This window comes from Erinaceus europaeus, chromosome 5 (assembly GCF_950295315.1).
Source record: "Erinaceus europaeus chromosome 5, mEriEur2.1, whole genome shotgun sequence".
In the NCBI taxonomy this organism is placed as follows: Eukaryota; Metazoa; Chordata; class Mammalia; order Eulipotyphla; family Erinaceidae; genus Erinaceus; species Erinaceus europaeus.
Window position 1 is genome coordinate 79,838,405 of NC_080166.1, and position 21,080 is coordinate 79,859,484.

At 43.9% G+C, this 21,080-nt stretch overlaps 1 protein-coding gene across 1 annotated transcript in view; it reads right to left on the reverse strand.

Annotated features, from left to right (window-relative positions):
- Positions 1 to 4,723: 4,723 nt before the first annotated feature.
- Positions 4,724 to 21,080, reverse strand: part of LOC103114925 (protocadherin-8-like) — an 82,368-nt gene continuing 66,011 nt past the window's right edge. The window contains exon 2 of the mRNA XM_007524656.2: positions 4,724 to 6,252. Coding sequence (XP_007524718.2) covers positions 4,724 to 6,252 — 1,529 coding nt within the window. The remainder of the gene's footprint in view (positions 6,253 to 21,080) is intronic.

A 21,080-nucleotide genomic window follows, 5' to 3' on the forward strand; every position in this document is an offset into this window, starting at 1 on the left:
TAAAACGGGGGTGTGGATGGAGGGCACAGAAGGGCAGGGGTGCAAAGCTCTGACAGGGGGAAAATATCAAATAGTTCTTGAAAACCCGACCCCACTGAAGATCAAAGTAGGCCAGGCACTGTGTTTCCAATTTTTAAGTGAATTTATGAGTATGCGGGTTTGTGGGTTTTTTTTTTTTTTCTTACTTTGTCTTGCCTTAACTATCTAGTGCCACCATAACACCTCAGGCATCTGACACCCACGGTAAGCTTTGGGGGAGCACCACCTGCCCCCTGAGTCATCCTCCACTGGCTCTCTGCCTCCAAGCTTCACATCAGACTTGGTTCACAAAGCTGTCCACGCCCTGTGCGGGCCTCGGCTGGGCGGGAACAAGCCCCGGCCCCCTTCTTCTTCTAGCGTTTGCCCTTCTTCCATAGCCAGTCAACAGCGTCAGGTTGAGCCTGATGTAAAGTTTCGAGACCTCCTTTGAATCTGGAGAGGTGGCAGTCACTGACTATGTGGGTCATAGTCTGTCTGTAGCCGCAGGGGCAATTCGGGTCATCTCTGGCTCCCCAGCAATGGAACATAGCGGCGCACTCGACAGCGATTGAGGAGGGCCCAATCATAACGTGCTAGGTCAAAGCCGGGTTGACGCTTGCAGGGGTCTGTGATGAGGTGTTTGTTCTTTACCTCAGCTGACTGCCAACTCTGTTTCCAAGAGACTGGAACAGAGAAGTTCAGTGTAGGCATAGGGGACCAGATTGGGTGACGAGACGTCAAGCGTTGGACAGGGTGGGCGAAGATATCCGCGTATATTGGCAGGTCTGGTCGAGCGTAGACGTGGGAAATGAACTTAGATGATGCCGCATCCCGACGAATATCTGGCGGGGCGATGTTGCTAAGAACTGGCAGCCATGGAACCGGGGTGGAACGGATGGTTCCAGAAATTATCCTCATGGAGGAATATAATTTGGAATCGACCAAGTGGACATGGGGGCTACAGAACCATACTGGGGCACAGTATTCTGCAGTGGAATAGCATAATGCCAGAGATGATGATCGTAGTGTGGAAGCGCTCGCGCCCCATGAGGAGCTGGCCAGTCTTGCAATGATGTTATTCCTCACACCCACCTTTGCTGCAGTTTTTATGAGATGTTTGTGAAATGACAGAGTGTGATCGAGAGTAACGCCAAGATAGAATGGCTGGGCTTCATGCCGGATTCTCGTATCGTCAAGCTGCACATTAAGCTCACGCGAGGCCGAGGCATGGTGTAGATGGTGTCATATGCTTTACATTGGCTTGCTCTAGCCCTCCCCCTCCAAGAGAATTGGATGAGTCCTGTTAATTTCGCGGGCCTGCTTGGCCCCGCCTCAAGGGACCCTGGGAGAGGGTTCCGGAGTCCGAGAGTTCCTGACTTCCCGTGTGACAGAGTTGCTGAGTTCCGGAGTTCGAGAGTGCAAGAGTGGGAGAGTTTCTGAGTTCGAGAGTAAGGGAGAGGGTTCCTGAGTTCCAGAGTAAGAGAGAGTGCTTGCGCCGCCGAAAAGAGACAGCAGAGTTCTGTTTGGTGATTAGTTTGTCTTAGTTTGTGAATCGTTGTTCCTGAATAAAGAAATACAGCTGCCCTGCCCAGCCGTTGTCTCCGCGTCTCTGTTACCCGCCGTGAAGCAAGCCCGGCCAGAGCCTCTGAAAATTTTAACAACAAATGGCGCCCACGTGGACCTGACCTGCGCATCTCTCAGATAAGTAAAGACAATTTGGCTACCTATGCACGATGGCCTTCTCTTCTGCTTATGAAGAGATCTCCAAAGGCCTCTGCTCTTTCTTCACGAGACTGTTTTGCTGTTTCTGGAACATTTATCTCTGGACCACTCTGTGGTTTCCACTCGCTCGGGCAAACTCAGAACAGCCAGCAAGAATAGCCAGCGGGCGGGAGGCGAGGCGCGGAGCTGCTGTTTCCACCTGGTTAAACAGCCAGCCAGCCGGCTGCGCCCAGACAACCCCGCGCACCGCGCCAGCAACCCCGCAGCCCCGCAGCCCGCAGGAGGCCTACGCCACCATGCAAGAGCCCGATGCCAACATGCTGGAGCCCGATGCCAACATGCTGGAGCCTGAGGCCAACATGCTGGAGCCCGATGCCAACATGCTGGAGCCTGAGGCCAGCCCACAGGAGCCGGCTCTCCACCGCGTGACGCAGGGCACTGGACGCGTGATCCCTCCACACTGCTCGGCCACTGCGAACAGGGCAGCAGACATGGCAGGGCCATGGGGCAGGGCCGCGGCGGCCCATCATGGCCGCCACCCCTGGGCACCTAGGCTCACGCCTTCTGCAAAGCTGGCCTGCCTGCCCTCTTTCTATGAATTCTGGAACCATCCCGGGCCTCCCGGACCCCCGGGCTCCCTGCCAAAACTGGGCACACGAGATCTCCAGCCGCCGGTCCGGTCTGAAGACAGACAAGCTGGAGTACGCAGAGATTTGTGCAGAGATCGCAACCTGCAATTCCTAGAAGTGGAGCTGCGCGGGAAGCCACCTCTGGATGGTGAACCCCCCCCCAACAACTAAGACAATATAGATTTAAATTCGTGTTTAAAATGACATGTCTTCGTAACAAAGGTTTCTCTCCTCGTGTATTAATGACTATGTTTATGTGTATGTTTAAAGTTTGGTAAACAGTAGCTTTAAGGCTAAATTCTTACTAGTCAAAGATAAATGAAAAAGGTTTTCAACGTAATTCTCATAAAGATAAAAATTAACTTACATTTAAAGTCTGAGGTAAAAATTAGTTAACAATCAATATATTTCAACTAAGTTGGTCTAAACAAAAGGTTAAATAGACTTGTTGATATGTAAAACACTACCTTCTCTATTAGAAATGGTAGATCGCACAATGGCTATGCTAATTATTCTCATGCCTGAGGTTTCCTCTCCGGCCCACACCTAGGGTGTGTCTCCATCTTGAATGGGTGTAACAAAAGGTTAAAAGACGTTGTTGATATGTAAAAGTCTCAAATTCCTTCTCTATTAGAAATGTTAGATCGTGCAGTAGATATGCTAATAACAAGTTTTGTTTCATAGTAAGTAAGTTGCAGCCAGCTGCCTTTGGGACCCTAGGCCGTTCCCCGCCCCCATGCAAATGCCCGTCGAGGCAAGTAGCCCCCCAGAGGCAAGAAATGTTTTTTTTTTCAGATATGGCCCCCTCAGGCCTTCCCTTGGCAACATGCTGGTTTTGGTTATATATGTTTCTGTTCACCCCACACCCTTGATACTATAGTCATTTAGTTAAAAAGAAAAGGGGGAATTGTCGTATGCTTTACATTGGCTTGCTCTAGCCCTCCCCCTCCAAGAGAATTGGATGAGTCCTGTTAATTTCGCGGGCCTGCTTGGCCCCGCCCCAAGGGACCCTGGGAGAGGGTTCCGGAGTCCGAGAGTTCCTGACTTCCCGTGTGACAGAGTTGCTGAGTTCTGGAGTTCGAGAGTGCGAGAGTGGGAGAGTTTCTGAGTTCGAGAGTAAGGGAGAGGGTTCCTGAGTTCCAGAGTAAAAGAGAGAGTGCTTGCGCCGCCGCAAAGAGACAGCAGAGTTCTGTTTGGTGATTAGTTTGTCTTAGTTTGTGAATCGTTGTTCCTGAATAAAGAAATACAGCTGCCCTGCCCAGCCGTTGTCTCCGCGTCTCTGTTCACCACCGTGAAGCTAGCCGGCCAAGGCCAACCTGCCCAGCTAGAGCCTACGAATTTTAACAACAAGATGGAAAACATATGATACCGTTTTTGCAGTGCTAGGGATTAGTCGCCATTTTTTACAGTAATCAGATATCAGAGACATGTCTTTTGTGAGTGTTTCCTCGAGGATGTCAAACTTGGATTCCTGAGTTGCACAGCAGATGTCATGGGTGTAGATGAACTTCCTTGAAGAAGTTTCTGGGAGGTCATTGATGTAAATATTAAATAGCGTAGGAGCCAGAACAGAGTCCTGGGGGAGGCCACTTGAGACAGGTCTCCATCTACTAGACTTGTCACCCAGACGCACCCAGAATCTTCTGTTTTGGAGAAGAAACGATATAGTGTTGGCCACCCATGGAGGCAGGCATCTTGAGATCTTGGCTAGGAGACCACGGTGCCAAACCGTGTCATAGGCTGCTGTGAGATCAACAAAGACAGCACCCGTCTTTAAATTCTTCTGGAATCCATTTTCAATGTAAGTTGAGAGGGCCAGGGCTTTTTCGCAGGTAGATCTTCCTGGGCGGAAACCAGCTTGGGCGGGTGATAGGAATTTCTCTATAAGAGGAGAAATACGTGACAGAAGCAGCCTCTCAAGGAGTTTGTAACACAGGGAGAGGAGAGAAATTGGTCTATAGCTGGCGGCCAGTGTTGGGTCTTTCTTTGGTTTCAAAACCCCGAAAACCCCAGAAGCCAGGCAACCAAAGGCCACCGCTGCCCGCGACTACAGCCCCAGCAGAACCGGGGAGGATGGCAGACAGGCTCCCAGGGTCCCGCGTCACTGGCCCAGGTGTCCGTTCTGGGTTGGGCGGCGGCGGCTACAGTGTCACGAGCATCACTCCTCCGGCAGGTGGTGCTGTGTCAGCGAGCGCGGGAGTGAATGTGGCCCCCGCATGCAGGCGCCTGAGGGACCCAGCTCAACGCTGCCCTCCGCCCTCCCGCCAGCCGCGGGGACAACTTATCTGCTCCTGCGTGCGGCGCCCGGGCTCCAAGGCAGCTGTCCTGGGGAGGAAGGTGCATAGGCATCGCTTTTAATCCAGGGCCTCCTCCCCCCGGGGGCTGAGGAGCCACCTTCGAGCGTCTGAGCCCCGCAGCGCTCGCCACTCCGCAGTCGTGCCGTCCAGCAGCCGGTAGGTGACAAGGCCATTGCGGCCCAAGTCCGGGTCGCGGGCGGCCACGGTGGCCAGGTAGGCGCCGGGCGGGTTGTTCTCGCGCACCGACACCTCGTAGAGCGGCCGCGTGAAGAGCGGCGCGTTGTCGTTCTCGTCGCCCACGCGCACCGTGTAGGGCCGCAGGGTGCGGAGCGCGGGCGCGCCGCGGTCCTCGGCCACCAGGGTCAGGTTGTACTCAGCGATGCGCTCGCGGTCCAGGGCCGCCGCCGTCACCACCAGGTAGCTGCCCGCGTAGGCCAGCTGCAGCCGGAAGTGCTCGTGCCCGTAGAGGGCGCAGCGCACCTGCCCGTTGGCGCCCGAGTCCTTGTCCGAGGTGCTGACCAGCGCCACCGGGCTCTCGCGCGCCGCCCCTTCCGGCACCAGGGACACGGCGCCGGCCTCGGGCGCCCCGGACCCCTCGGGCCAGGTGGCATCCGTGCTCCCGAGCGCGGCGGCGTTGGCGGCGTTGGCGGCGTTGGCGGCGTTGGCGGCGTTGGCCGCGGAGGTGGCGGAGGCGGCGGGCGCGCCCGGGGCAGCCAGCGGGGTGACGGCGATGTCGGGCGCGTTGTCGTTGACGTCGCGGATGCGCACGATCACCTTGCAGGTGGCGGCGGGGGGCCCGGGGCCGCGGTCCTGCGCGCGCACGTCCAGCTCGTAGGTGTCCTGGCGCTCGAAGTCCACGGGCCCCGCCAGGCTGAGGCGGCCGGAGCGCGGGTCGAGGCGGAAGAGGCGGCGCGCCTCGGGCGGGGTGCGCGCGCCGAAGGAGAAGACCACGTCGCCGTTGGGGCCCTCGTCGGGGTCGGCGGCGTCCAGGTCGAGCAGCAGCGAACCGACGGGCGCGTCCTCCGCCAGCTCCACCTCGGCCACGGCGCCCCGCGGGAAGGCCGGGCTGTGGTCGTTGGCGTCCAGCACTCGCACGCTGAGCGCCGCCATGGCGGAGCGCGGCGGGCGGCTGCTGTCCCGGGCCACCAGCTCCAGGCTGTAGGCGGCCTGGCTCTCGCGGTCCAGCTCCCGCAGCAGCACCAGGTCGGCGCAGCGGGCGCCGTCCGCGCGCGTCTGCAGCTCCACGCGGAAGGGGCTGTGCGGCTCGGCCAGGCGCACGCTCTGCAGCCCGTTGGCGCCCACGTCCTCGTCCACCGGCACCTCCAGCGGGATGCGCGTGCCCACGGCCGCGCCCTCGGACACCTCCACGGGGATCTGGGCGCGGGGGAAGCGCGGCGCGTGGTCGTTGACGTCTCTCACCTCCACCTCCACGTGCACCAGCCGGAACTGCTCCTGCGAGAAGCTGAGCACGTCGAAGGCCAGCACGCACTGCGGGGACGGGCCGCACAGCCGCTCTCGGTCCAGGCCCGCGTCCCCGAAGGTCAGCTGCCCGTCGCCCTCGCGCACATGGGGCTGGGCGACTGGCTCTGGAAATGCAACGGGACACTGATGACAGTGCCGGGGGCTTTTCTCCTCATAGGTGTGATGATTTTTTAAAAATATTTTATTTGTTTATGAGAAAGATGAGGAGAGAGAAAGAAACAGACATCACTCTGGTACATGTGCGACTGGGGATTGAACTCCGGTCTTCATGCTCATGGGTCTGTTGCTTTATCCACTGTGCCACCTCCTGGGCCACAGGTGAGGTGAATTTTGACAGGTTTTGTTTTGTTTTTGTTTGATTGATTGGTTTTGAGGTGATGTTGAAAGTTTTCAGTATAAAACCAAAACGCCAACAGCAGAAACAGCAAGAACTCCACTAGAGCCCAGTGTAAAGTCAGTGGGACATCTGAGCTTCCAAGGAGAAAAGTCCATTGCGGGCTCTGAGCTCAGAACCCCAGGCCTCACCTGCCCGCCTGAAGTGAGTGGTCAGGAGATACCTGTCCTCAACATCTAATCACCAACCCCTCTCTGCTGTGTGATCACTCTTAGCCTAAGGCATAATTATCCTAAGGCTTGAAGGCCTAAACATGCCTCTCAGACACACAGTAGAGAGAGTAGGCCAGGCCAGTCACCAGTGGTCTTCAGGCCTGCTTCATAAGCAGTGAAGCAAGTCTGCAGGTGCCTGTCTCTCTTTCTCCTCCTCCCCTCTCAACTTCTCTCTGTCCTATCCAATTTTTAAAAATGAAAAAAAAAAAAAAAAAGAAAGAAAAGAAAAAGGTTACCAGGAGCAGTGGATTTATAATGCTGGCACCGAACCCCAGCCATAAAACCCTGGAGGCAAAAAAACAAAAACAAAATCAAATTCATCCTACTTCCTTTGCTTCTTTTCTTTTTTAACCTTTTTTATTTATAGCAACAGCCAGAAATCATATGGTAAGTGGTGATAGGGAGAGCAACAGAGAGACACCTGCAGCACCATTTCACCACTCTTGAAGCTCCCCCCTCCCCTGCACGTGAGGATTGGGGGCTAGAACCTGGATCCTTGCACATTGTAACATTGCTGCACTCAACCAGATACTTACCACCCGGCCCTCCTACTTGCTTTTCCAGTTTGCTCAATTCTCACTGTGATACTCAGCAGGTGGAGGTTGTCCCACAGTCTCTCCTATCCCTTCTTGCTGTGCACTTAGTATTCCCAGACACAGTTTCTCTCCTTGTCTGCGATTTGAAATGAATGCATATATGCACTTTTCCACCCACACAGTTATCCATCGATGTAGGGTTATCATTTCCTGTATTGAAAGATTCTGGGAACACAGCTTCTTCAGAGCGAGGCAGCATCTAATCAGGGAAGGACTGTTTTCCAATGTAATCATCTCTGACTATCTTCTCCATGGGGGGAAAACCATTAATGATGATATTTCAGCCTCTTCATCTCCTTTTATGTCAGTAATTATTTGTGTGTGAGGAATCTGTTAGTCTGGGAGATTTGTCAACCACAAGCCACTGAAAAGAGATAGTTAAGGGTAAGCAAAAGACTTAGGGAAATATATTACAGACATTCTTGTTAGAAAATTACAAGAGACCAATTATTTTATTTTTTTACTTTTATTTCCTTTTGTTGCCCTTGTTTTATTGTTGTAGTTATTATTTTTGTTGTTATCATTGAATAGGGCAGAGAGAAATGAAGAGAGGAGGGAAAGACAGAGAGGGGGAGAGAAAAATAGACACCTGCAGACCTGCTTCACTGCCTATGAAGCGACCCCCCTGCAGATGGGGAGCTGGGGCTCGAACCGGAATCCTTACGTGGGTCCTTGTGCTTTGTGCCACCTGTGCTTAGCCTGCTGCGTTACCGCCCGACTCCCGAGACCAATTATTTTTAAAAAGCCCTTGGCTGAAGAAAACCATGGGTGGCCGGGTAGGCTGAAGGCTGAAGAAACATTAAACCATCTGTCTAAAGCACAATAAATAGTTCTGTGTTAAGTTCTCATGTGTAAAGTATTCTAAATGCAAAACAATCTGACATATTAATGATGACATTGTTTCTTGTGCCATGGAGTCATCATCAGTACGTACTGCTTTATAACTAGTCATCTTGGGGGGGGGGGATGAACATACTGTTTTATTAATATGCTCGGGCTATTCCTGGCTCTTACTTGATCTGTACTGTTATTGATTCCTGCAGAGACATGTCAGTATATGACAATTATTTTTATTTTTCTTATATGAGGAAGTTGCATTTATTTTAGCACGAGGACCAATGAATCCAGTTCTGAAAGCCACCTTTGATGAGATTATTAATTTGCAGGGTTTAATTTAGTAAAGTATGTGGCAATGATTCGAATTCTAATTACTAATAACCAATATACAGGAGAAGAACAGTAGAAAGCATGAGTTGATTTTGTTCAGGTACTCTGATATACTGAAACAGTGAAAATGCTTCATCTTGTTTACTTCAGATTTTTAATTTTCCTTAATGAGGCATCCATCTAAGGAAGGGAGCAACTTTACTTGAGTTTAATGAGACAGGATTCCCTTTCTGCCAGTATCCTCAATGATTTTTAGAAGTGGCATCCCAAGGAAGCACCTAGTTAATATCCCCCCAACTCTTTGGAAAGACAAGATAAGCTGATTCCTGCATCCAACTTCTTAATTCCTAGATTGTCCTTAACTGAAGCCAGAAAAAAAGAACCAGCTAATGATTTTTAAAAGGCACATGCTTTCATGCACATTAGCCAGGAGAGGGACCCATTTAACCACAGTCCAAGTCTCACTCCTTTTCTCCCTCAGTTCACACAGTCTCTGCCAATTTTCTCTTCTACCAGTCTTCAGCATTCTTCTTGCCATTTGTGATCAGAAAAACTGCTCAGCACACTAAAAATAAACAGTAGTCCATGACTTAACTACAGAATATCAAAAGATCCAGATAAAACATGTAAAAAGGCAGGCAATCAAACACATTACCTCCACAATGCTAAATATCTGGACATTTGTGTTTGGAAACATCAAGCTATGATGTTTCAATGCTTGATTGCTCTTCCTCCCCCACCCCTCCTCTTTTCCTCCAGCTGTTTGGCAGCAAATAGACCTGTTCTGATAAGGAATATGCTATATTGCTAGTGATTAGTTAGTTATTAGCATTAGCACTATTTCCAAGTCAACAACTACCTTATTAAAGCACTACTTTATGAGTGAAGGACAGCTGGAGTTTCAGGAAAGAGATATCTTCCCAGGCAAAAATCAGTTGTGTGCCAATAGAGTGACAAGCTAGAAAACATAGAAACTGTATGATCTATCCCCCTAGGGATGCATCATCAGGAAGCTGTGTTTACAGCCCTGATGTCCTCATGTTCCATTCTGTTGACTCCGCCTGATAAAAATCTGTCTCAATATTAAAAGCATTGTGGCAGAAATTTGCTTTATGTTGCTTATTTTCCCATTTGCTGGCATATTGCCAAACTACATGTCCATAAAATGTGGTTTTGATCTTTGTTGGTGTCAAACATAAAGCAAAACAAGCATGGGGTTAGGGATTTAGCACCAACACAGAAAGACCAAAATGCAAATAAAGCAGCAGTTTGTTCCTTTTGCTCAGTCTGTTTCTGAAAGAGGGGTGGGGTGTGAATCACTTACTGGTTTGTTGTTGTTACTGAAACAAAATCACCCCACCCAAATGTCAGCAAGTCAATTCAGTAAATCAGGATATACATTTCAATATTTTCAATAAAATGATTTCTGTTTTGCTGAACAGTTAACATCGTGTATGTGTCTTTACACAGTAGAGCACATTTTTTACACGAATGCCATAAACTAAACTTCACCACAGACATGGAGAAAAATGGTCCCTAAGTCAGAAGAGTGTCCATACCTTTGCGTATTTCCTCTTCTTGTTACATAATATGACTAATATGTTTGGAGGTGTCCTAGTTCCTAATTCAAAAACTAAGAGTGTCCCAAATGTGCACATTTGGCCAGATTTTAATGTCCACACTTCAGGGTAAGCATCAACTTTTATAGGAGCTGGAACTAATACTACCCAGACCCAGGAATAGGTTTTATACCATTTAGAACAAAGTATGCTATATTATACTGAGACCCATTGTCATTTCCAGAGGCATATAAGCAAAATATTATCAAGAGCAATTTTTTTTCAAGGAGTAAGTTCTAGAAATTAAAGCTATGAAGATTGTTTGGAACAAAGCAAATCAACCAACCTAACAGCTATTTTTATTTTGTCTTGTTTAAAATCATACCTTAAAAAATTAAAGTCAGTCTCTTATGATCACCCACAACAGAGGAACTGCTTTCTTCTTTCACAAGAAACATTAGTCTCTCACATTTCTGTTGTCCTAATGTATAATCAATTTAATATTAGTAAGTAAATTTAATATTAGTAAGTCTTGACTATACAATTTTAAGAGAAGTTATCAGATAATTAAAATGATTTCAGGGAAAATAATTTATCCCTGAAATATACCAGAAAGCCATCTGTAAATATCAGCATAGAAATAAGTACTATTTTATCAGCTACTTAAGTGATTTAACCTAGTGAAAATCAAAGGGACCAGCAGAAAGTTTAAAATACTGAACACAAATTCCTCTTAAAACAAAATGAGAATTTAAATAAGTCTTCTCTTAGAAAAATTTCACCATAGGATCACTATGTTAGTGAAGATATTACCAACACTAAATAACCTTAAAATACTACACAAAACTAAATTTTAAACTATTGATTTTATTAGTATAGCTATATAGGAAACTAAACTAATGATTAATGAATATCACCATATTATTATTGTAGCTTAAATGTGGCTTAAGTCCCAAATGAGTGAGATAGACTTGTGCTTGACTTCAGTCATAAACTTATGATCATACTTTTTATAGTCATCACACTGTAGGGAGGAGTCCAGAACCTCATCCGAGAATGCCACATTGCAAAAGTGGAAAAAAGTAAAAAACTGAGAAGCATTTTTTCATTTTTGTCATATTTTATCTCTACTTCTGTTCCTCTTAGCTGAACTTTTCTATTCCTACTCTGTACAAAATTTCATGTTCAGTAGCAATCAGTGTTTTCTGGTCCTTTATCAACAGATTTGTGATCAAATATCGGAGATAGAATAAAGTTTACAACATTGAAGAACAAAATACTGAACCCAAGTAAATAGAACCACCAGAATCCAGAGAAGGACAAAAGTGCCAAATGGCAGGTAGAAAATTACATCAAGTACAAACAAGAAGTGAGCCTAGAGTTTATAGGTAAAATCAGTCAGTCAGATCTAGCAACACAGAGAACCTGGGAGTAATAATGAACAAGCCATGGAGAAGAGAGGGCACAAAGTTACTTATAAGGACCAAGTAGACCAATGAGTTGATGTGAATGATTTAAGAAAGATGCTATGGCATGAGTGTGAATGAATGGCATAGATCAAAAAGATCTCGATGATAAGTTTAAGAATTTAAACTTTTTTAAGGCATCAGTGTAAAAGCACTGAAGTTTATGGAACAAAAGGTTATTGACATGTTTTATATTGTGAAAAATAATGTAAACAAATGTGTTTTATTTGAAGCTTTAACTGACTTATAATTATTGTTAAATGCTCTCTTATCAAAAGAGCATTGCATGATATATAACTTATACCTACCTGAAAAGTCACCTTTTGGAGTTGGTTGGTAATAAATCAGAGAGAGTATACATGTTCTCTCTCTCTCTCTCTATCTTCCCCCCCTTTACTTACCTCATCCCCCCCCCCTTCTTTACCAGAGCACTTCTCAGCTCTGGCTTATGGTGGTGCTGGGAATTGAACCTGGAACATCTGGTACCTCAATCATGAAAGTTTTTTTGTGGCATGTTATGCATGTACAAACTATTATATTCACTGTCAAATGTAAAACACTAATCCCCCAATAAAGGAAAAAAAGTTTTATTTTTGTTTTGCATGTCCATTATACTATATCACAGCTCTCAGCCCATCCCTATTAATTTCCCTCTGTCTCTGTTAATCAACCAACTAATCAAATAAACTTTAGAAAATATTTTTAAAAATCAACTGGCAGAATAATGGTTAAAGAGAGATTAAAGAGATAAGGAATGAATTAAAGTGCCCCTGCAATGTAAGTTGAAGATATTGCAGGTTTGAACAAGTTAGAGAAATAAAGAGTGGGGTTGGGAGATAGCATAATGGTCATGCAAAAAGACTTTCCTGAAGTACCTTACCATCTGAATAGTGCTCTGGTTTTAATAATAATAACAATAATAATAATAACTAAATTAAAAGGGGCCGGGCAGTAGCTCACCAGGTTAAGTGCACATAGTGTGAAGTGCAAAGACCTGCTCAGGGTTCCCAGTTCCATGCCCCAGCATTATCGATTCGCAACCAGTGAAGCAGGTTTGCAGGTGTCTTATCTTTCTCTTCCCTCTTTGTCTTCCCCTCCTCTCTCAATTTCTCTCTGTCCTATCCAACAGTAGCAGCAGCAGCAACAACAACAATAGAAAAAAGATGGCTGCCAAGAGCAGTGGACTCAAAGTGTAGACAGTGAGCCCTAGCAATAACCCTAGAGGCACCAAAAAAAAAATTATATATATATATATATATTGAAAATTTGAGGAACACTCTAGAGGAAGACTTGGTAGGACTTCATGGCAAATGAGCCTAGAGCCCTAGGTAATAAAGAAGATAGAACAAGTGAGTGGTTCCATAACTACTAGTGCCTTCAGAGAGTCATAGTATTCTTAAACAGAATTCCCAAAAGTTCCTGCTACTTACCAGCCGAAACATCAAAAGTAAAAGACTTCATCTCTCCCATCCTCTACTTCTTTATGGAAGAATGTCAGGCTTGAGGGACTGACAATCTGCCATACACAACATTTTTGTTGTGTATAAGTGGAAATGTAGATAGAGCAAAAATCTAGCATTAGCACTTCTATGGTCTAGAAAGACAACTGTGTCTTTCATTATAGCCGTTTTCATATCACCTTGCAATTCATATATTTAAAGGTGTGTTTCTTAACTCCATTGTGAGGCATTTCAGATATGAACCAAGTTCCCACCTATTTACATTGCAGCATACTGCCTACCACAAGCAAGTATTCATTAATAATTGTGGAATTTATGTGAAATATCATACCACCCTATACTAGTTCTGTTCAATTCTTATCATGTTACATGATCTAAATTAATTCTAAACTAGACAACTGGCACAGAATCTAAGTGTCTTATATACAACTTGTATATTATGAGATTTCAGCAATCAGCAATACTTAGCGAATAACGTGATTTGGTGCCTCCTAGGTGTAACTAAACTGGTTTCTTAAATCAGCTTCAACACCGACCTGTCTGTATATAAGACACTTGTTTTTGGTCTGCTTAGCATCAGTTTTCTTTTGATATAATGCCACTTGTCACATTAATCCAAGTGAGTTTGGCTTTGGTTCTTGGATACACACCTGCAAGACCTGCTTCACCAGGTGTTAATCGATCCCCCTGCAGATGGAGAGCTGGGGCATGGAATCAGGACCCATGAGCATGGTCTGAGCTCTGAAAGCAGGCTGCTTCAAAACTAGGAAGTTTGGATGAAGGTAGGAATTCTAGGTCAGTAGTGGGACGGGGTGCACTGGGTGGGCAGACAAGAACTAAAGAAGAGTACCATCATATTTGGGCTGGCAAACAGAGCTGAAAAGGGACAAAGGAATCAAAAAGATTGGCTGGGAGTTTTCTGTTTTGCTAGTTAACCCCACACAAGCTACTCCTGGTGGGACTCCTCTGGAGGGAATTTCTTTAGCAAGATTGCTGGATATCTTCAGGGGTGTCTTTCAAATGTGTGTCATTCAAAAGACATTAAAGGTAGGTAGCAGGAACTCTCTCTGAGTGACAGAATACCTGACCAGTCAGGGCCTCTGTCTTGCCTGGGGTAAGGTACCTGTGTTTTTTTGCTAACACTTGAGTTTAACTGAAAGTTACTTCTTATAATTGCTTATTTTTAGCTAGTTTTAGGAAAGATTGTACTGGTTCAATCTGCAGACTGACTGTTAGGGAAATGTATTTAATTTTATTCTGTTATCATTATTATTTGTACTTGTCTCTTCTCCAACCCCCCTCCAACTTGAACAAAAGTAGCCATTGCTGCTTCTTCCATTGATAGGTTATTGGGTGTGCTACACATTCTGGGAGGGACTTGTCCCCCCCTTTATTTATTTTTTTTTAATAATCTTTATATATTGGATAGAAACAGCCAGAAATCAAGAGGGAGGAGCGATAGGCAGAGAGACAGAGAGATACCTGCAGACCTGCTTCGCCACTTGTAATGCTTTCCCCCTTCAAGTGGGGACCGGGGGCTCAAACCCGGGTCCTTGAACATTGTAATACATGCGTTCAACCAGGTGTGTCACCACCCAGCCCCGCTCTCTTTTCTCTACTTCTTTTTCTTACCTTAAAGATGATCTGAAAAATCTCTTTCCTTTCACTTTTTCTTTCTTTTTTATTCACTGGCACTCGTTCATGAATTATCTTGTATAAGTCTGAGAGTAGATTCTTCTCTCTCCCCCTGTGTCTCTCTCCTTTTTCCTTATCTCTTCCCACTGTCTCTAGAATTTAGAGTTGAAAGTCAAATCATGCTTCTATTAAAGCCTGAGACTCGTACAGTGTCAGGGATTGGAATGGTAGTATTTGGTAGTACTTATAAGAAAAAGATAGTCTCCAACTGAAGATGATAGAAAGAAGGAAAGAAAATACAAAAGTCTGATTGTTATCAAACTTAGTTTTAAGGGTAGAAAAAGTAAAATGCCTACACTAAACTAAAGATAATGCAAAAAAAAAAAAAAAAAGACAAACATTATCAGAAAGGTAAGAATGCAGTCTCAGTCTTGAGCCCCTTTATCCTTCTCAAATACTCCCTGAAGGCCAGAATATCCAAGTTAAGAAAAATTGCAGTCTGGGTGGGTGGGTGGCTGGGGAGTTGCCTCTTAGGATGTAACTCAAAAGCAAATGCAGCATATACTAGTTGTGACTTTCTCCCCAAAAAATAGTTCTGAATGCCCTGGAGAGACAGGTGGAAGCCATTTAAGCTGTATACTGAGGGCATGAACAGAACATGTAGGGCCATGCTACTAGCTGAAAATCCCTGGGCTAGGAGTAAATTTGAGCACCATCTCCAATTTTGATTGTGGAACTGATTGAATATAAATAAACATAGAATTATTACCCAGAAAGCAATGGATTTTATTTCCTGAACACTTAGTTTAAAAAAATAGCTATTGCCCTGGAAATTTTCCTGGAATATCAGCCTATGATCAATTTAGATAAGGCCACAAAGGCCAAGAAGAATTAATCTTTTTATTTTGTCTCAGTCATTGTAGGGATTCATTGCATCTTTTGATCAATAGGATATGTTTGCTTCCTTATTTGCTATTGACAATAGCCATTGTGTGCTGCTTCCTTTCACACACACACACACACACACACACACACACACACACACACACACACACACACAAATACACATATATGTCTCCATGGTTATCTCTGGGGCTCAGTGCCTGCACTACGAATCCACTGATCCTGGTGGCTTTTTTTTTTTTTTTTAATTTTTTGGAGAGGATAGAGAGATTGAGAGGGAAGAGGAGATGGAGAGGAAGAGAGAAAGACAGACACCTACCGATCTGCTTCACAGCTTGTGAAGCAAACTCCTACAGGTGGGGAGCCAGGGGCTTGAACCAAGATCTTTGCTCACGTCCTTGCTGGTGTTTCCTTTTCTACATGGGTTTCTTAAATTGTGGTTATCTGTCATTAAATGTGAGTGGGGACATTCAGTGTGTTAAATAAGATATCAGATCGTGATCAGTTATATCTAACTGATGGTAAAAACAATGTATATTTTCATATAATCTGACTTGTTGAAGGTGCCAGCAATTATATCTTTTTATTGATCTTTAGGCTTCCTTAAACTTAGTTTAAGTCACCAATTGGTGGGAATAAAGAATGGCCTAGTTAGCAGTGCCCAATGAACAGGAGCAGAAAATTTTATTATTTATCTTTTCCTTTTTTCTCTACCTCACATCCCCGATAAATGCAACTACTCTGATAGGAAAACTTCCTATATTCAGCTGTACTCGCCCCTTCCTTATCTTTGTCTCTCAAGCAGTCAATGAATATCTTTGTTGAGACAAGTTTTCTCTATAACACTACTGTCAGCAAACAGATGAACAGCCCACCCATCCAAAAATCTTCCACCCTTCACTTTTCCTTTGAATTCAAAGTAGTTAGGGCTCCTTCTTATTCCTGAAAATTTTCATCTTATCTGCTTCTCTTGTTTCTGGTTGCTTTTATCTATTTCTGTTATTCAGAACAGCTGACAGCTTTACAAAATAGCTCTATCTTTCATGGAAACATCATGAAAAGAGCCTGGAAAAAGATTTTTAGTCCCCTCTCAGACTGAGAGCAAAGGAAGGTCTATCCATTGTGAAATACAGTGAGACAATATTTCATTTGCTTGTTCTATCTACTCTTGAAGTACAAGGTTGTGTAAGCTTTTAAATCTCTTAGGTCAATTTAACCATCAATGCCATAGCAATGAGTGGGCAATGGATATAGAATTCTCAAATGTACCTGGTTGCCTTCAGGAACTGCTCTATTATCTTTTAATAATCTTCATAAACTTAATACTGATTAATAATAGATTTGATAGTGTTCAGATGAAAGAAAATATGTAAAGAAATTATAAAATTATAATTTATAGAATCCTATGAAATTTCAAATTCATCACAAAGTTTAAATAGCTAAATATATAATAAATAGCTAAAAAGTTCAAAGAGGCTAGTAAATAAAAATTATCATTTCCTTATTTTATTTATTTATTTATTTATTTTTAATTTTTTATTTAAGAAAGGATTAGTGAACAAAAGCATAAGGTAGGAGGAGTACAACTCCACACAATTCCCAACACCCAATCCCCATAACCCACCCCCTCCCCTGATAGCTTTCCCATTCTCTATCCCTCTGGGAGCATGGACCCAGGGTCGTTGAGGGTTGCAGAAGGTAGAAGGTCTGGCTTCTGTAATTGCTTCCCCGCTGAACATGGGCGTTGACTGTCGGTCCATACCCCCCAGTCTGCCTCTCTCTTTCCCTAGTAGGGTGTGACTCTGAGGAAGCTGAGCTCCAGGACACATTGGTGGGGTCTTCAATCCAGGGAAGCCTAGCCAGCATCCTGGTGGCATCTGGAACCTGGTGATTGAAAAGAGAGTTAACATATGAAGCCAAACAATTTGTTGAGCAATCATGGATCCCAAGCTTGGAATAGTGGAGAGGAAGTGTTAGGGAGGTACTCACTGCAAACTCTAGTGTAGTCCTGCTTTCAGGTATATATTTTGCAGTAGTTTATGGATACATGTGCACATAAGCTCTCTCTCACAGAAACTGGTGTATATCTATTTTTAAAAAAACTGTTGTAAACTATTAATCAATCCCCTGTCCCCACCAATAAAATTATTTAGCATATATATATATATATTAATATATGTATATTTTATACTATATATCCATTTTCCTTTAAAAATGATATGGTTTGGGGAGCCAGGTGGTGGTACACCTGATTGAGCACACATGTTACAGTGTTTGAGGACTTGGGTTCGAGCCCCTGGCCCCCACCTGCAGGAGGAAAGCTTTGTAAGTGGTGAAGCAGTGCTGCAGGTGTCTCTCTGTCTCTTTCCCGATCTCCCCCTTCCTCTAAATTTATGACTATCTAATAAATAAAGATATTAAAAAATGATAGGATTTTTAGGTGTTACATGAACTCAGCTCTACCTGTTACCCACTACCCACTATCTTGCATACCACAGTTTACAGAGCAGCTCAGCCAGACCTCAGATGCCTCTAATTTTATTCACACCTCACTACTGTGACTTTTCTCATTCTGTTTCCTGTGCCTACAGTGCTATTCTTTCATGACAGTGTACTATCATGCTGTACATTCACCACTCTCGAAGCTTCCCTCATGCGGGCTTGAACCTGGGTTCTTGTGTATTCAACCAAATGAACCACCTTTCACTCCTGCAGGACTTTTTTGTTGTTGTTTATTTATAAAATGGAAATATTGACAAGACCATAGGATAAGAGGGGTACAATTCCACACAATTCCCACCACCAAAACTCTGTATCCCACCCCTCCATTGGAAGGACTATTTTTAAGTTAGGGAACAAATATAAATGAGATTTTGCTAACACTAAGTACTGTACCTATTGTACTATAAGTGCTCTGTAATAAATATGAACTTTTTTATTATTAATGGGAATGACAAGCATTAAAGTTTATCATGAAAATTTAACACAAGTTTAAGAGCCCTTCAGTTATTTTAGAACTATTCTTCAACACCTCCACTGTGACTCCACCACATTCTTCAAAACTGAATGGCATTTCTAATAGCCTTTCCAGAAATGCATTTGTGATTACATATAAAGTCTACAAGGGTTAATAACCACCAATTGCTGGCTCTTTCCTGTATGTCAAAGTTAAGAATATGCCAATTCTAACTCTAGAAACTGACATAAAGTTTTTCTAAAATGCAACCCATAAAGTTACCACAGCAACTGCTAGATGTCATATTTAGAATTTTCCTGTTTCACATCCTATTTGTGTAAGAACAATAAAGCATATACAACAGTAAAGCATATTGTAAGAACAATAAAGCATGGTATATACAATAAAGCATATACCATATACTAAATCATTGGCTGAAATGTAGTTTTAGAGATTAATCCTAACCATTCATATATCAACGTAACAAGATATGCAACAGCAAAACATATTTTTTAAAAATATATTTATTTTCCCTTTTGTTGCCCTTGTTGTTTTTCATTGTTGTTGTAGTTATTGTTGTTGTTATTGATGTTGTCATTGTTGAATAGGACAGAGAGAAATGGAGAGAGGAGGGGAAGACAGAGAGGGGGAGAGAAAGATAGACACCTGCAGACCTGCTTCACCGCCTGTGAAGTGATTCCCCTGCAGGTGGGAAGTCGGGGGCTCAAACCGGGATCCTTATGCTGGTCCTTGCGCTTTGCACCACCTGCGCTTAACCTGCTACACTACCGCCCAACTCCCTAAAACATATTTTTAATGTACACAGTAAAGGGATAGACTCAGGACCATGTGGTGGTATACTGGGATAAGTACTCAAAGCTCCAAGAATCCAAAGAAGGATCCCAGTTGAAGTCCTGGCTCCCTACCTGCAGGGGGTTTGGTTCACAAACAGTGAAGTGGTCTGCAAGACTCTCTCTGTCTTTCTACCTCTCTATCTCCTTTCTGCTCTCAATTTTTCTCTGTCATTAGTTATTTCTATAAAATGGAAGAAAGGGGGGGCCTCCAAGACCATTGGATTTGGAGTACTGGCACCAAGCCCTAGCAATAACCCTGAAGTCAAAAACATTAATAAATATATAAAAATAAAGGAGCAGGCTTCCTCAATATCCAATTGTTTCTTTTATTTGCCTGTAACTATAACATTCTTTCTTAGAATTAGTGAATCACAATGGAATTTTCTTTAGTTTGGGGAAAGGTCATTTATTTTAACTATTGTTGCTTTTTAACCAATGTAAAAAAACTCAGGAAAAATAAATCATAAAGATGGGGGTGATATCGTACTGGTTATGCAAAGAGACCCTCATGCCTGAGGCTCCAAAGTCCCAGATTTAATCCCCCATACCACTGTTTGCCACAGCTGAGTAGTGATTGGGTAAAAAGAAAAAAAAAATCAAACCTTCCTCACTTTGGGGCTGAGTGGTGATGCACCTGGTTGAGCACACATGTTACAATGTGCAGGGACCTGGGTTAAGCCCCTAATACCCACCTACATAAGGAAAGCTTTGTGAGTGGTGAGCAGGACTGCAGATGTCTCTCTCCCTCTCTATTTCCCCCTTCCTCTCAATTTATAGCTCCTTCTATCCAATAAATAAAGATAATTACAATTTTTTGAAAATATGCAATTCTATACTACTATGCAGCTCTTAGAAATAATGAAGTAATCTGCTATGCCATATCTCGTATGGAACTTGAAAGTATCATGTTAAGTGAGATAAGCCAAAAAGAGAAACAAGGACAATAAGAGAAGAAACAAACAAACAAAAAATCCACAGTCAACATCATACTAAATGGTGAAAAACTGGAGCATTTCCCAAGCATTTCCCCTCAGATCAGGTAATAGTAGGCAGGGCTATCACCGTTATTATTCAACATAGTGTTGGAAGTTCTTGCCATAGCAATCAGGCAGGAGCAAGGAATTAAAGGAATACAGATTGGAAGAGAAAAAGTCTAATTCTCACTATTTGCAGATGATATGATGGTATAGAAAAACCTAAGAATCCAGCAAGAGGCTTTTAGAAATTATCAGGCAATATACTAAGGTGACAGGCTACAAAATTAACATACAAAAGTCAATGGCATTCCTCTTTACAAACACTAAGTAGCAAGAAGATGAAATCCAGAAATCAATTCCGTTATAGCAATGAAATCAAGTATCTAGCAATAAACCTAACCAAAGAAGTGCAAGACTTGTATACTGAAAATTATGAGGCACTATTTAAGGATATTAAAAAAAAAAAAAACACAAAGAAGAGGAAAGTATTCCATGTTCATGGGTTGGAAGAATTAATATCATTAAAATGAATATACTACCCAGAGTCATATACAAATTGAATGCAATCCCCATCAAGATCCCAACCACATTTTTTAAAATAATAGAAAAAAAGCTACAAATGTTTATCTGGAAAAGATTTATAGTTGCCAAAACAACCTTGAGTGAAAGAACAGAACTGGATCTCAAATTGTATTATAGGGCCATTGTAATCAAAACTGCTTGGTACTGGAACATGAATAGACACACTGACCA